The 17,017-nt window shown below is 42.3% G+C and overlaps 1 protein-coding gene and 1 non-coding gene across 2 annotated transcripts; both read right to left on the bottom strand.

Moving 5' to 3' along the window:
- Window positions 1-2,867: 2,867 nt before the first annotated feature.
- Window positions 2,868-3,308, bottom strand: LOC125084401 (translationally-controlled tumor protein-like). The gene has a single exon (XM_047701632.1). The coding sequence runs from the start codon at window positions 3,306-3,308 to the stop codon at window positions 2,868-2,870; it is 441 nt and encodes a 146-aa protein (XP_047557588.1).
- A 5,292-nt stretch (window positions 3,309-8,600) lies between these two features.
- LOC125085403 (small nucleolar RNA U3) lies at window positions 8,601-8,808 on the bottom strand. The gene has a single exon (XR_007122914.1). It is a non-coding gene; the product is annotated as a small nucleolar RNA U3 (small nucleolar RNA).
- Window positions 8,809-17,017: the final 8,209 nt, after the last annotated feature.

The raw sequence follows: 17,017 nt of genomic DNA on the forward strand, positions 1-17,017 counted from the left end.
GAGAGCACTGAGCGCTGAAAATACAGGTGGATGAGGTCCAGGAACACCTCCCAGAGGAAGTGCCACCTCGACTGGGACTTAAGGGTAATCCGGGTTTAGCCGGGCCAAGGGAAAAGCTCTCTCAGGGGGAGAGAAGAGCAAATGTAAAGACTCCAGCTGGACAGTGTGAAGCCTTGTCATAGGCGGAATAATTGCCCCCTAAGATCACATCCAAATCCCCAGAATCTGTGAAGAGGGAACCTTACCTGACAAAAAGGGACTGACTCACAGATGTGAGTAAATTAAGGCTCTTATCGCTTCTCGGCCTTTTGGCTAAGATCAAGTGGAGTAAATTAAGGCTCTTGAGATGGAGACATTATCCTGGACTGTCTGGGTGCCCAGTGTAATCACAGAGTCCTTTTATTTGAAAGAGGGACGTGGCAGATCAAAGTCAGAGAGAGATTTGAAAATGCTGCATTGCTGGCTTTGCAAATGGAGAACGAGGCCATCGACTAAGGAAAGCCGGCAGCCTCTAGAAGCTGGACAAGGCAAGGGAACTTTTCTAGAGGTTCTCCCGGACAGCATCCAGAAGGAACACAGCCCTGCTAATGCTTTGATTTTAGTCCAGAAAAACCCATTTTGAACGTCTGACCTCCGGGACTGTAAGATTATATATTTATGTTGTTTTAAACCATGAAGTTTGTGGTAATTTTTAATAAGAATAATAGAAAACTTATACAGGAACCTACAAAAAAATAGTCTACTATGGTTGGACATACAGTATAAGTGCAAATAAGATTGATTGGAAGGGTAAGCAAAATCAGGCAGAACCTCATAGGGCTTGTTAAGGGTAAGGCTAAAATCCACTTCATCCTTGGGATACCCGAAGGATTTTTAAACGGAGGAATGATCGAATGAGGTTTACATTTTAGGAAATTATATTTGATCTAATTCAGGGGTCAGCCACCTTTCCCAGTAAAGAATCAGATAATAAATACTTTATACTTCCTGGGCCATACAGCTTTTGTTAGGTAGTCATTTTTGTTTTTTAACAACCCCTTAAAAACATAAAACCTGTTGATAGCTCAAGGAGCATATAAAAATGGGCAAGCCCCAGCTCTGAGCCACCCTGTTTCTCCTGTTCTCAGCCATCCTTGCAGCTAGGTATGGTGATGGGAGTCAGGAACCCAATTCTGCTAAAGAGATAAGGGAACATCTCCCAAAGAATTCTGGGAAAACTTTAGCTGTGTTTATGAGAAGTTTGGGCGCTGCCTTTCTGCTTTCTCTCTGCCCTTGAACACTAATGTGATGCCTTATCTCTTAAGATAAACCAAAGGGGGCGCCTGGGTGGCTCAGTGGGTTAAGCCGCTGCCTTCGGCTCAGGTCATGATCTCAGGGTCCTGGGATCGAGTCCCGAGTCGGGCTCTCTGCTCAGCAGGGAGCCTGCTTCCCTCTCTCTCTCTGCCTGCCTCTCCGTCTACTTGTGATCTCTCTCTGTCAAATAAATAAATAAAATCTTTAAAAAAAAAAAAAAAGATAAACCAAAGGGAGGGCTGCCTGGGCGGCTCAGTGGGTTAAGCCTCTGCCTTTAGCTCAGGTCATGATCTCAGGGTCCTGGGATCAAGCCCCACATCGGGCTCTCTGCTAGGCAGTGAGCCTGCTTCCTCCTCTCTCTCTCTCTCTACTTGTGATCTCTCTCTGTCAAATAAATAAAATCTTAAAAAAAAAAAAAAAAGATAAACCAAAGGGAAAAAAGCCAAGATTAATAGCGATGACAGGGGCGCCTGGGTGGCTCAGTGGGTTAAGCCTCTGCCTTCACCTCTGGTCATGATCCCAGGGTCCTGGGATCGAGCCCCACCTCAGGCTTTCTGCTCAGCAGGGAGCCTGCCTTCTCCTCTCTCTCTGCCTGCCTCTCTGCCTACTTGTGATCTCTGTCAAATAAATAAATAAAATCTTAAAAAAAAAATAGAGATGACAACCCAGAGATGGACTGAAGCAAAGCCACAAGTACCTATCTCTAGATTTCTTGTAATGGGGGGGAAATCAAGTCCATTTTAAGTAGGGTATCCTGTTACTTGCGACGGGAAGAATTTCTAAGTGAACAGACAGATGCTAGGAGATTGATTAGGAGGCTCTGCACCAATGGGCGAGGGATGACTTGCCCAGACTAGGGCTGTGGTAATCAGGAAGTGCATGAACTTGAGACATATTTCGGAGTCAGTATAAATAAGATACAGAAATTGTATGTGGAAGGAGAGGTGGGAAGAGGGAACAAGTTATGTCAAAGATTACTCTCAGGTCACTGATTGTGGTGGTAGTGCTATCTACCCAAATAGAGAAAGGAGGAGAAAGAGCAGGTTTGGGAAGAAAAAGCGAGAAGTTGAGTTCTAGAGTCTGGGGTTCCTGTGGGCTATCTCAATGGAGCTGTCCTAATTAAGCCATCCCATGTGAGAAACTGCTGCTCGGAAAAGAGGTTGAGATGCCTGTCCTCAGCGTCGATTCATACCCTTTCTTCCTCTTCTTCTTCTTTTTTTTAGATTTTATTTATTTATTTGACAGATGGAGAGAGAGGAAGAGCACAAGCAGGGGGAGTGAGAAAGGGAGAAGCAGAATTCCCGTTTAGCAGAGAGCCTGATGTGGGGCTAGATCCCAGTACCCTGGGATCATGGCCTGAGCTGAAGGCAGATGCTTAACTGACAAAACCACACAATCGCCCCATACTTTTTTTTTTTTTTAAGTAGGCTTCATGCCCATCGTGGAGCCCAATGTGGGGCTTGAACTCACGACCCTAATATTGAGAACAGAATTGAGATCAAGAGTTGGATGCTGAACTGACTCAGCCACCCAGATGCCCCCGTTTTTCCATTTCTAAACCATGTTCAAGAAAATCATATTTGGGGTGTTAACCATCTTTGCAGTAGTCCAGCAAGAGCAGCCATGCCGTCTGGATTCACGTTTTCACCAATAAAGAACTGATAGTTTTTTAAATTAGCAAGGATGTGCTTGATTTGTTCTGCGGCCCCTGTCATTAAAGGTTTTACTCTTTCTGTCCTCTGTTCTTTAAGTTTGGCTTTGGTTGATTTCGTGTAATCCTTGATGTACTTTCTGTAGGCTTCTTTTGTGAAGTCGGTTTCTTGCAAGGGATGGTTCATGACAATCTCAACACCAGGGATGACTGAGCTTTCGATACCCTCCCAGCCTTCAGCAGAGGAATCTCCACCAACCAGCGAGTCACCAAGGTTACCCTCTGTCCTACTGACTGTCTTCCCCTCTGCCTCCAGGCACATCTGCAATCTCTTGGATCTTATAGATGTTGGAGAACATGTCATCATGGCTGAAGAGGTCCTCGCAGATGATCAAAACCACGGCTAGAGAGAGACAACGACTGTGTGAGCTCAGTGGCAGCCGGGAGCTCTAAGCAAGTGCAGTAGAGCCTGAACCACACTGGGGTAGGGTGGCGGGGGGCAGGTGGAAAAGTGAAAGATGCTTTTCAATACCTTATCTTGTAAGTTAGATGTGACACTTTGGACTGTCTCAACTCTTGCAATTCCTTGCGATATAAATATCTTTTCTCTGAAATGCAAAACTGTAGTCAATTTAATTGTAAGTTCTTGGGCTACTTGCTCAGCCATACAGATTGAATTTCCTTCTGTGGAACAGTCCTAGCAATGCTTACTCCATAGTCTGTCAAAAGCATCTAGTGAGAATCTGTATATGAGAGTCCTTTGTGAACTACACAAAAACGATATTGAGATTAGCTGGGTGTTTATGCACACATACTTTTGTATACAAAGACTTCATAAGAGTAAAGGGTTTCATATGATCTTTGTAGAATGGGTGGGAGTCCAACTGGTAGAGAAGAGAAGAGATGAATCACTACGTGGGAAAAATGGTAAGATATGATAAAGAACAGTTCATCAAAAGCAAATAAAATTAAAGGGGAAACATGAGAGGCACTCTTTCAAAATAATGATCATAATGATAATGATGAGGACTGTTACTATCAATGATCATCTACTGTTTTGAAAATTCTTCCCCATGCAGTAAGATATGAAGTAAAATAAGAGGAATGAACATCAAAAGGAAGAAACAAAAATCATTATTTGTAGATGATAACAGTTTTAGTCCTAGGAAACTAAAAAGAACTGGTTAAAAGCATTGAAATTAATAAGTGGGTTTGGTTAAATAGCTAGAAACAAATTAATATAGAAAGAAGCAATAGCATTTCTTTAAACAGTTGGAAAAGAGTGAAATCTTCCCTACATGTGATTCTGAGTACACCTACAGCTTACTTCCCAGTCAAGTGCATTGTTCAAGCCAGGTCTTCCCACTGTCCTTTTCCTTCCTTCCCACTGCATTGAGCTACACTGAGAACAATCACATGCATCATATATATTTATGTTAATTTGTATCAATGACAAGAAATTTTATCTTGAAGATTCTATGTTAATATTTTAGGTGGACCAAGATTCTCCAAGAAAGGCACTTAAGAGAGGCCCCTCATAAAATGTGTTTGTGGTTTCTATTGATGCTTATCTCCCTTTCTGTTCCCCTTAGGTCTAGTTTTCCTTCTCTCCCAGTAATAACTGTTTGTTATAAAATATAATAACTTGTAGACTTTGGTGATAAGCCTGTAATAAATGCCAGGGTCTGTCTGCACATGGAAGTAAGCAGTTACCTCTCTCTTTTCTCCACCCATTTATCTCCTAGACATAGGGTCTGGGGAAGGTTTGCAGAGTTACAGAACCATGGCCTCTCTCAGCCATCCACCTGCCTTGTCCACCAACACCCAGTGACGATTTTATGGCCCAGTCTGACTGCAGCTCTCCAATCCGATAGGTGAGCATGCTCACGTCCTTAATCTAGAAAATTTTACCTTCTCCGGCCCCAAGGGGACTTTGGCCCTAAATTTAATTTAAAGTTGAAGAATGTTGTAGGGACTGTACTGTGACTAGGAGGGCTGAGCAACCAGAACAGAATGTGGGAGAGGAGGGTGTAAAATGCCCCTATTTTGCTATTAGCAGGGCCTTCTTTCTGGGTCAGTTTGGTACCAACAGAAGCACACGGAAGTGCCTAACCAAGGGTTTGGTGCCTCTTGAGTTTCTTCTTGTGACTGCTCTTGAGTTTAGCTTAGCCCTTGTCCTTTCATGCTGATCAGCACAAGACCAGGCAAAGGAGTAGGAAATGTTACCAGGCTTGGTGGCTTTGCCTACTAGACCCCATAGCTCCATCCACAGTCTGCTGACACAGCTCCTACATTCCCCTGCTGTTAACATCTTATATTACACAGTACATTGTCAAACTAAGAAACCAACCTTAGCACCTTCCTAGTTGTTGATGAAACTCCAGACTATATGTTGCTAGTTTTAACCAGTATTAACTAAACTAAACTGATTTCTTTTTTTTTTTTAAGATTTTATTATTTATTTGAAAGACAGAGATCACAAGTAGGCAGAAAAGCAGGCAGAGAGAGAGGAAGGGAAGCAGGTTCCCCGCTGAGCAGAGAGCCCAATGCGGGGCTCGATCCCACGACCCCGGGATCATGACCTGAGCTGAAAGCAGAGGCTTTAACCCACTGAGCCACCCAGGTGCCCCCCTCTTTTTTTAAGATTTTAAACTAAACTGATTTCAATAGTTCTTTCCAGCTAATGCCTTTTTAAGTTCCAGGATCCAGTCCAGGATACTACATTGCATTTAGGACCTAATATGCTTTTTGCCGTTCTATAAATCTTCTTCGACACCCATTTCCAGCCACATCCCTGAGCTGTCTCCTAAGACTTAACATCAAACGTAGGGGAGGAGAAGGAGCCAAGGTCCTAAGGTCAGATCTAAAAGCCACCTCAGCCTTTCTCATCAGCATTTCCCAAAATGAAATCTCCAGATAAAGAGTTCAACAAGATACTTGGCTACTTTCAAGGAAGGAGAGAATCTATAGTCAAATGAATTAAAGAAATGCCTGATGCCAAATCCCTTCTTGAAGAGGCAAAATTTTCATCAACATGACATAATCTCTGAAAAGTCTTGCAATATATAAACCAGTTCAGTTTCACCCAGCAAAACTTTTATCAAATTTCAGTCATTTGCATACCATCTTCATGGCTTTCGCCGTATGTGCAGTCTGTACTATTATTGACTTAATATTCTTCTTTTAACCTACTCATCTTTTAAAAAATACTTTTAAAAATTTTTATTTATTTATTTGACAGAGATAGAGAGACAGCAAGAGAGAACACAAGCAGGGGGAGTGGGAGAGGGAGAAGCAGGCCTCCCACTGAGCAGGGAGCCCTACGCCAAGCTCCATCCAAGGACCCTGGGATCATGACCTGAGCCGAAGGCAGACACTTAATGACTCAGCCACCCAGGAGCCCCGAAAATACATTCTAAAGAGTATTTGATATCACTACTCTCAATGCAAAATTTAGGTCATTTGCCAAAATTAATTAGAACAGAAAAATGTTAATTTCAACCAAGAACTTCCTACAGTCATCTATCACTGGTGGTTCACATATGATAGTCTGGGAGATATTGGTTAACCAGATCCCTTTTTTCAATAACACCTGTTAAAATGCTGGGGAGGGGCGCCTGGGTGGTTCAGTGGGTTAAAGCCTCTGCCTTGGGCTTGGGTCATGATCCCAGGGTCCTGGGATTGAGCCCCGCTTTGGGCTCTCTGCTTGGCGAGAAGCCTGCTTCCCTCTTTCTCTCTTCCTGCCCCTCTGCCTACTTGTGATCCCTGTCTGCCAAATAAATAAATAAATAATAAAATCTTTTAAAAAAGTAAAATAAAATGCTGGGGAGACACTTTGGGAAAGGCCTAGAAGATCAGAAAATGTACACAGAGAGCTAGTGTTAAAGCCCGACTAAACCTGAAGTCCCTACCTGCATCTCTAGTGCCCTCCTCACAATCCTACTCTGCTTCTGAGGTTGACCTCTCTTGGGCATGACCAAAGGAGATTCCATGAGGGTCAGAGTTTGTAACACAAAAAGTTCAGATTCCATGTGATTTGGTTTTGATCCTGAGTGTGGGATTTTAACAGATTCCCACACCTAGTTCTGAAGGCTCCATATCATCTTCCACTCTAGGGGCAGAACTTGGATCTGATTCCTTGTCAAAGTACATGGGTACAAAGTGTTTTCTGATTCCCAACTATCATTGCTACCTATACCCTGCCAATTCCCACCTGATCCATGACCTCCTACCTGCACTTTGTCCAGTTCTTCCTAAAGTCATGCTATTTTAAAATTTAATTGTGTTTGAGCAAGAGGGTGTGGCAAGAGGGATGCCTACTGTTAATCAGTAACAGAGAACAGCAGATAAACCAGGTGCTTCCAGCCAGGTGGGGCACATTTGGCTCTCGGTTCTCCCAAAAGTGGCTCCAGAAAGTTGAGTATGCTCAATTCGTCTGATGCTCTCGGCTGTTTTTTCTCATTGCCAAAGGCCAGACCACAGGTGTTGGTTACCCCTTCTCCATTTGGTCAGCTGCTTGATGCCTTGAGTGGATTTGACAACATAATGTGCACTAATCCTACCCCAGCTGGTTTCTAACATTCAGACCAGATTTGAATGCCACTGGGCTTGATGATAGCCTCTGAGGTCATGCATTCCTTTCTTTATTCAAAATATTGAACATGCAGAATAAGCCAGTCTGTGCTATGGTATATATAATAATGGATAACATTTACAGAGCGCTTACTCATGTGTTAGATACTCCTTACACATTATCTCACTTAATCCCGGATAACTTTAGGAAAAAGATATCCTTTTTCCCATTTTAAGGTTAAGTCACCAGGGCTTGAATGACTTAAATACCTTTCCAAATTTTACGTAAGTATCAAATGACAGATCTGAGATTTTTTTTTTTAAGATTTTTAAAATTTATTTATTTGTCAGAGAGAGTGAGCACGGGTAGACAGAGTGGCAGGCGGAGGCAGAGGGAGAAGCAGGCTCCCTGCTGAGCAGGGAGCCCGATGTGGGACTCGATCCCAGGACGCTGGGATCATGACCTGAGCCAAAGGCAGCTGCTTAACCAACTAAGCCACCCAGGCGTCCCAGGTCTGAGATTTGAACCCAGGTATAGATGCTTGATGCCAGAGCTTATACTCTTGGCCCTTAGTCTATACTGCCTCCTTGGGAGAAGGCATGGTTTTTTACTCCCAAGGAGTTCACATACTTATAATAGCTATTCTGAGGTCCTTTATTGTTGTTTTTTTTAAAAGGTTTTATTTACTAATTTGACAAAGAGAGAGAGTACAAACTGGGGGAGCAGCAGGAGGAGACAGGGAAGCAGGGAGCCCAATGCGGGGCTGGATCTTAGGACCCTGGGATCGTGACCTGAGCTGGAGGCAGATGCTTATCCGATTGAGCCACCCAAACACCCCGATTCTGATGTCCTTTAAAAATCTCTGTCATCAGGACAGGGAGCCTGCTTCTTCCTCTCCCCCCGTTTGTGCTCTCTTGCTCTCTGTCACACAGAAGGACAAACAGACAAACAAATAAGATCTTTAAAGATCGCAGCCATCTCTAGATAGGTTTCTATTATTTGTCTCCTCCCTGGTGACTTATCACATTCCCCTCCCTCTCACAACTAATAAGGGGTTTTTTGTTTGTTTGTTTTGTCTTTTGCTCAGACAGCATCCGTTCCCTCTAGCTTCTTTGAAGAAGACCGATCATCAGTGACCAAGTGCAGTTGCAAAAAGAATACCCAGGGTCGGCTTCACGCTCGGGAAGGGGGACGCTGTGCCTCCTCCTCCTCCTGGTTTCAGGGACTCTACACGTTCAGAGAAACTTCTCTAGTAACGAACTATAGAAACGATCCCTCACAGTATAGTTTTGCAACTTTTAAGTTTTACTGAATGTTGTACATTGTGGACACTATATTGCAGAGCTAGATTTGGTTGTCTTCCTTTAAAAAATGTTAGGATTTTTATTTTTCTGGAAGTAAATTAATTTTTAATTTGGATTAGCCTGATCTTGTTGGAGCTTTTTTTTTTTTTTTTTTTTCACTTTTTTAGGGATAATCCAGAGATCTCTTATTCCACAGCGAAAGGAGCTCTGTTCCTTAGGCACAAGAGATTTGAGATCAAAACTCAAAGCCCAGAGTTAAACAGCAACATCTACTTTCTTTGCTTAGAACTCTGATCTCCAGGACTCTGTGACTCTCTGTTCTTAGAACCCACTAGGGGCTGTTTTTTTCTCTCAGGTCTCGGGAATGTTTTCTCCAGCACGTGCAACTTAGCATTCAAAGACAGGACTTCCATTAAAGGAATTCCTTTGCATAACGTTGGAGCTGCTTTTTGGTGCAGATCTTTCCTTTCTTCTAACCTGCCTCACTCATTACAGTCACTACAATAGTCTAGAACCCTGCCTCTTGTTCTGCTGAGGCTCTACCTCCTTGCCCCATGGTTTAGCAAGGTGCCCAGGCAGAACATGGGGTTGAATATGGAGCTCACCTCACATATTTCCATTTTCTTAAGGACCACAGATCAGTGCTACTGCTCAATGCCCACAAATAACTGCTTCATGTATTTTGGAAATTTCATAGTTGTATATGGTGAGAAAGTAAGTAGAGTACCCATTATTCATTTATGGACAGCCCTAGAAAGTCTGGACATTATTTTTTATAACAATCTGACAATCTCTGAATTTTTTTTTTTAAAGATTTTATTTATTCATTTGACAGAGAGAGATCACAAGCAGGGAGAGAGGCAGGTGGAGAGAGAGGAGGAAGCAGGCTCCCCGCTGAGCAGAGAGCCCGATGCGGGGCTCGATCCCAGGACCCTGAGATCATGACCTGAGCCGAAGGCAGCGGCTTAACCCACTGAGCCACCCAGGCGCCCCCAATCTCTGAATTTTAACTGGAATTTTAGTCTAAGCACATATTAGAATTCGTTTCTATCGTCTTTTTGCTGTGTATATGCTTTTTCTTTCTTTTTTTTTTTTTAAGATTTTATTTATTTATTTGACAGAGCGAGATCACAAGTAGGCAGAGGCAGGCAGAGAGAGAGAGGAGGAAGCAGGCTCCCCGCCAAGCAGAGAGCCCGATGCGGGACTCAATCCCAGGACCCTGGGATCATGACCTGAGCCGAAGCAGAGGCTTAACCCACTAAGCCACCCAGGAGCCCCTATATATGCTTTTTCAATGATTTGCTTTTTCATTTTTTCTTTACAAAAATTAAAAGTTTATTTGCTTTTTCAATGATCTGCTGTTTTGTTTTTTCTTTACAAAAATTAAAAGTTTGGGGGTGCCTGGGTGGCTCAGTGGGTTAAGCCTCTGCCTTCGGCTCAGGTCATGGTCTCAGGGTCCTGGGATCGAGCACCGCGTGGGGCTCTCTGCTCAGCGGGGAGCCTGCTTCCCTTCCTCTCTCTCTCTGCCTACCTCTCTGCCTACTTGTGATCTCTGTCTGTCAAATAAATAAATAAAATCTTAAACAAAAAATTAAAAGTTTGTCATTTTTTAATTTCATTTTACCTCTCTACAAATTTTAAGGTCTATATACTATTCCCATTCGTTTACTAGCTATTCTTGAAAAGTTTATCATGCCTGCTTATATCAACAAGTCTATAGTTCATTATCTGTTCCTCTGCTGAATTACAGTCTTTAGAACACCTCTACACCCTCCACTCCTAACTCATAACTTGTTACTCCGTATTTTCATTTAGTCCTTTAAAAACACACAAATGATACATCATAACATTTTTATTTCATATAAATAATGTTTATTTAATGTTACCCACAAGTTCACCAGTTTCCTTGCTATTACTCACCAGATCTCAAGTCTTTGTTCCAAGATATTTTTTTTTCTTTCTGAAGTCATCTTTTTACAGTTCTTTTGGTTAAAAAAAAAAAATCCTTTTGGTGAAGATCTGTGGCAGATTTTCCCAAATATTAATCTCAAAACAGATTTGTTCTGCCCTCATTCTTTAAGATTTGAGAGAGAGTGCACACGCTCACAAGCAGGGAGAGGGGCACCAGCAGAAGCCAAAGATGGGGCTGGACTCCAGGACTCTCGAGATCATGACCTGAGCCAAAAATCAAGAGTCCAGCACCCAACTGACTGAGCCATCCAGGTCACCCTGCCTTCATTCTTGAAAGACAATTTCACAAATTGAGATTGGGTCAATGTTTTTGTTACAGGATTTCCTTCTCCTTCATGCCCCAGGTTCATGGTCCTGCTGCTCTGAAAAATGAAGACCAGGCAGAGAGGTGGGCAGCAAAGCAAGGTTTTATTGAACAGTAGTAAACTACATTGAATGAGAGTACAAAACTCCTGAAGACAGAGGAGGACCCAATAGGGTTACAATTGGAGTTTCTAAGTCTAGGGGTTTTTATGGGCTTATTGGCGGGCTTTTCTCTGATTAAGCACCGGTCATTCAATCAGGTTTTTGTCATCTATTTATCATGTGGGAAAGGGTGGAGGGCTCCTTTCAGGTAGTGTTGTAAGGTCCCCCAATAATGGGTCCTTGATTAAAGGAGCGAGACTGATACAAAGAGAAGGTCAAGGACAGCTTTATTTCGCACCAAGCATTGAGAATCAAACTGACCGGTCAGGGCAGTCTCTTACAAAAAGGCGACCCCTCCCTGCCTTACAGACTAACTTTTATAGAGCAAAGGCCATGTGGTTGGGCCTGGCCACACACAGGTGGCCAATGAGATTGTAACACACAGAGAAAGCTACACAGTCATGATAGGTCACACGTGGGTGGCCAATTGAATTACAATTCACCCCATAGTAGCTATTTGAACTAGCCTATCACCTTGGTCAGAATTGGCGCCCAAAAGGTGCCCAAAGGGCAGGGCCCATACTCCTTGGTAGCTAGGGAGACAGTATGCACCCCCCACTGATTGGATGTCTCCACCTGTCATGACCCACCCTTGTATTTGGGCTTTGTTACCTGGTTTCCTGGGCTTGCTTTTAAGTAAGTTCCCTTGGGAGGTGGGCAGGGTCAGTTTAAGTTTTACTGCATAAACAAAATCACTGTTTAACCCGGATGGAATCGCTCTAGCTAAATAGGCCCTTACAGTAAAATCCTTTTAAGGGTGATTTCTTTTCAGGGTGGGGGCCCTTGTCTGTCTGGGCCGGCCTTCCAATTATCCTTCATCATTTTCTAATTCCAGATTAATAGATTCTTTTGACACTTGGAAGATGTTGATCAATTTGTTTTCTAACCTGAATTGTTGCTGTACAATCTTCAGTCAGGTGGTCATTCATTTCCAATTATTTTTTTCTCCTAAATTGCTTGTAAAGTATTCCTTTGTGTCCTAGAGTTTATATAAAGTAGGTGTAGAGTGTTTTACTTACAAGCTTGCTATAAATGTTTTGGGTGTGTATGGATCTATATCTTTTGTCCGAACTGGAACATTATTTTCTGTTAAGTTACCAGCGATTTCTTCTCTGTTCTCACTAATTTATTGCCCGGAAATCCATAAATTAGCTTTGTTATTCTATTTTCCATGTTTCTCAATCCCACTTTCAAAATGTTCATACCCTTTTCTTGTATGACATTTTGGGTGATTTGTTTAGATTCAACTTCCATTGCATCCTTAACATCTGTGCCTAATCTGCTGTTTAACCAATGGCTTTAAGAAATTTTAAAATGTCTTAATATATATTTTCATGAACACTTTTTTTTTTTTTAAGATTTTGTTTATTTGAGGGGTGCTGGTGGCTCAGTCAGTTAAACGTCTGCCTTCGGCTCAGGTCCTAGACTGAGCTCTGTGTCAGGCTCCCTGCTCAGCTGGAAGTCTTCCTCTCCCTCTCCAACTGCCTGTCCCCCAGCTCATGCTGTCTCTCTCTCTCAAATAAATAAAATCTTTTAAAAATCAGGATTTTATTTATTTGAGAGAGTGCAAGAGAGCAGGAGGGTGGGGGTCCAGAGGGAGAGGAAGAAGCAGGCTCCTGGCTGAGCAGGGAGCCCATCAGGGGTCTGGATCCCAGGGCACTGAGATCATGACCTGAGCCAAAGGCAGACAGATGCTTACCCCAAGTACACTCTAATTCTATTTCAAAAATTCCCACTTTGGGTAGCCGGTCTCTTATTGGCTTGACCATTTTTGTAATTCAATTTAAAATTTCATGCAAAGGTATTTTATATTTTGATTTTATAATTCCGATATCTGAAGACCATGGAAGTCTAAATCAGCCTGTTGTTCTGATTGTAGGTCATAGTGGTTTATTTTCTTTTATGTTTGGCAATGGCTAAGATTATATGTATTTATTTTGGGGGATCCTACAGGCCTAAACTGGGGAATTTTTTTTTTTTTTAAAGATTTTATTTATCTACTTGACAGACAGAGATCACAAGTAGGCAGAGAGGCAGGCAGAGAGAGAGGAAGGGAAGCAGGCTCTCCGCTGAACAGAGAGCCCGATGCGGGGCTCGATCCCAGGACCCTGGGATCATGACCTGAGCCGAAGGCAGAGGCTTTAACCCACTGAGCCACCCAGGCGCCCCGGGAATTTTTTTTTTTTTTAAGATTTTATTTATTTGACACACACAGAGAGAAATCACAAGCAGGCAGAGAGGCAGGCAGAGAGAGAGGGAGGAGGAAACAGGCTCCCTGCTCAGCAGAGAGCCTGATGCGGGGCTCCATCCCAGGACCCTGAGACCATGACCTGAGCCGAAGGCAGAGGCTTTAACCCACTGAGCCACCCAGGCGCCCCTAAACTGGGAATTTTTTGATGCTTCTACTAGGAGCCAACAGGAACCACCATCTTGGGAACTATAGCTTTTTTCAAAGATCTTTCCTTGTTTAGGAATCTGAGGTTCAAGGTTCAAGAAGTCTCTGTGGAACTAGCCCAAGGTTTTGTCTTTGATCAACTGGTACACTGATATATTTACCTTCAGGGCAGTACAATCTCCAAGCTTCTTGCTACTCTATCCTGGTTTTAGCATACTTCTTACTATGGACTACTTGAAGATTTTGTTTATTGCAATCCTATGTGATGTGTTAACATTAATGTTTCATAGTGTCTAGCCTCCCATATTGACGGAAGTCAGCCATGAAAACTGCTTTTTTTTTTTATTTTTTAAAGTTAGTTCTATGCCCAACTTGGGGCTCAAACTCATGACCCTGGGATCAAGAGCCACATGCTCTACCAACTGAGCCAAACTGATGCCCCTCTTTTTCCTTTTGTTTGAAAAATGATCTGTGAGCCATGTGAGCATTAAGAGTAAATAAGGTAAAATATGCCTTTGAAAGTTGATTCAGATCCCCCCTCCATGAAACCATAGTAAACAAGGCAAAGTATATATTTGACTAAAGATTCTGATATGAATTTGAAAAGAAAGCATAACTCAGGATCTGGGGGTGGGGGGCACACACAGGTGGGGGACTGCACCAAAATAGGTAACAGTTGATGGCCTTAGAGGGAGTACTGAATGGCAGGCACCAAGGATACGTTTGCCCGGGGCGGGGGGGGGGGGGGGGGGGGGACAATTGCTGACTGTAGCAGGAGGCTGAGAATCCAGGATTGGCCCTGGGGCGGAAGATCCCAGTGCAGGAACAGCAAGAGATTTTAGCATATATATGGGGTTGTAGGAAGACATTGGATGTTTCAGGAGTCAAATGAAGACTTCTACTAGTCTTCATATCCCCTTAAGGTATGTGCCAAATTTTGAAGCTGTTGGCAGTGCTTTCAACAAGAGCTACACATATATTTCCTACATATACTGTCTCCTTCCTAGAAAACTCCTAATATCTTAAGCTCTGAAGCTGAGATACACATATGAAGTGTAAGGGCCTCTTCAGCCAGAGCGGCCCCACCCCAGTTGAACTGCCATTTTGTTGTAAAACTTAAATTGACCTTGCCCCCCCCAGGGGAACTTATTTAAAAGGAGTCCGGGGAAACCAGTCCCTTGTAACAAAGTCCAAGTACAAGGGTGAGTCAGGTCAGGTGGAGGTATTCAGTCAGTGGAGGCGCATACTGTCTCCTAGCTACCAAGGTGATGGGCTAGTTTCCATGGCTACTGTGGGGTGAATTGTAATTCAATTAGCCACCTGTGTGTGGCCAGGCCCAACCACATGGCCTTTGCTCTATAAAAGTTAGTCTGGAAAACAGGGAGGGGTCATCCTCTGTAAGGGGCGTCCCCGACCGGTCTGTTTGACGGTCGATCTGATTCTTGATGCTTGGCGCGAAGTAAAGCTTTGCTTGACCTTCACTTTTTATCAGTCTCGCTCCTTTAATCACGGGGTACCCAATTTTGGGGGACCCAACAGAAGAACAGTTGCTATAATATTAGTTACACCAAATTAAGATGTGTGGGTTCATTCAAAGTTGAGTCTACTTATTTTACATAATCTGCCATGGTATTTACTCACAATTTTTTAATTCTTTTTTCCATGTTGAGGTATTTTATGAAATATGCAAATGTGAAATCATTTGAAACTTTCAAGCACTTGACATTGATGAATCCTAATAACTAAAGAGAACTCAAGCTCTAAGGAAAGTTGGAAATACTTAGCCAACCTTCTCCTTTTGAAGAAATAGAAAATGAGGGCTGGGGACACCTGGGTGGCTCAGTGGGCTGGGCTGATGCCTTCAGCAGGGGTCATGATCCCAGGGTCCTGGAATGGAGTCCCACATCGGGCTCCTTGCTCGTCAGGGAGCCTCCTTCTCTCTCAGCCTCTGCCTGCCTCTCTGCCTGCTTATGTGCTCTCTCTCTCTTTCTCTCTGATAAATAAATAAATAAATAAATAAATAAATAAATAAATAAATAAATAAAATCTTAAAAAAAAAAAAGAAAATGAGGGCTGGAAAAATCAGTGCTTTGTTGAAAATCATAAAGCATTATCAAAGGAGATGTCCAATTGATTTCAGAAGTATAAAGATGACATGGTCCTGAATGAAGTGTCTGAAAGGGTGATAGGTCAAAGAACTGACCAATCGAGTTTGCTAGATACCGAAGTGTCACACAATACGGAAGCATCTGTGCAGCAACATCCCTTTCTGGAACCCTTAGAGCTGATTGGCATCAGTAGCACTGCATCTAGGAAAGCATCTGTCAAGGAGACTCTAAAAGATGTTACAGAGTGTAACATCTTCAGAGAGATGTTACAGAGTAATTTTCAAGAAGAGTTATAACAGGGAATTTTTTTTTTTTTTTTTTTTACAGCATAACAGGGAATTTTTTATGCTAAGGTAACATCAACTGCAAGCAACTAGTGGAGATTATATTTTCTTTTTTTTTTTTTTAGTGAATGTGTGGAAAAGATCAAGATGTCATTCATCACTTGAGTATATTTATTCTCTCCTTATGTGAAATGTCACCCATTCCACGAGCAGAGGAGTTGTCCTTTGTTTTATGCTGTACCGGTTTATCTGCAGCGTTTCAAGGCTTCTACAGTGCATGCTCCGGAATTTGTTACTTCTGCATTTCAATTGATTTGAAAATAACTGCTATGAGTTCAATAAGACAACGCTTGAGAAGAAATTACAGGCCTGTGCTGCAGGGAAAATAAGAAGTCATAAACATATGTAATTGTATAAGACATTCAGCATAACATGGCTTTAGTGACAAATGACTGTGCTTGAACTTAAGAGAAGACATTTCAATGAGAAATCACAAATAAGAGAATATTAACAAGATTTAAGAAAAAGAGTGTGGATTGGTTAGTAGAATTACTAATTATGTTCTAATGCTGTTATCATCTTTCAAGAATAACTGTATTAGTCAGCCCAGGAGTTTTTATCCTCTGAAGAAACAAGGATCCCAGATCCCAATTAAACGATGTAGAACCTCAAAGACTCAGTGGGTAAGTATTTGTTAAATGCCAATAGCATGGTGTTTAAATTGATATAGACAAAGTAAAAGGAAATTTGGCTATCTTTTAATTACATTCAAAAGCCACACTACCATTTACCTTCATCTGTGAGATACTACGGTGAAAAGGATAAAAACCAAATTACTAGAATCTCCTGAGTTCAAAGTTTTCTATCTACCTGTTGTGTAAATTCGAGTAAGAGATTTAAACTCTGTGATTTGTTTTTCTCAACTCTAAAACGAGATTTAAAAATAGTACTTATTTTGTGGAATTGTTTTAAG

The sequence above is a fragment of the Lutra lutra genome, chromosome 14, assembly GCF_902655055.1.
Source record: "Lutra lutra chromosome 14, mLutLut1.2, whole genome shotgun sequence".
NCBI lineage: Eukaryota > Metazoa > Chordata > Mammalia > Carnivora > Mustelidae > Lutra > Lutra lutra.

What these genes read in the sequence shown, in the direction of transcription:
- LOC125084401 (XM_047701632.1), bottom strand. Translation starts at nt 3,308, where the DNA reads ATGACATGTTCTCCAACATCTATAAGATCCAAGAGATTGCAGATGTGC.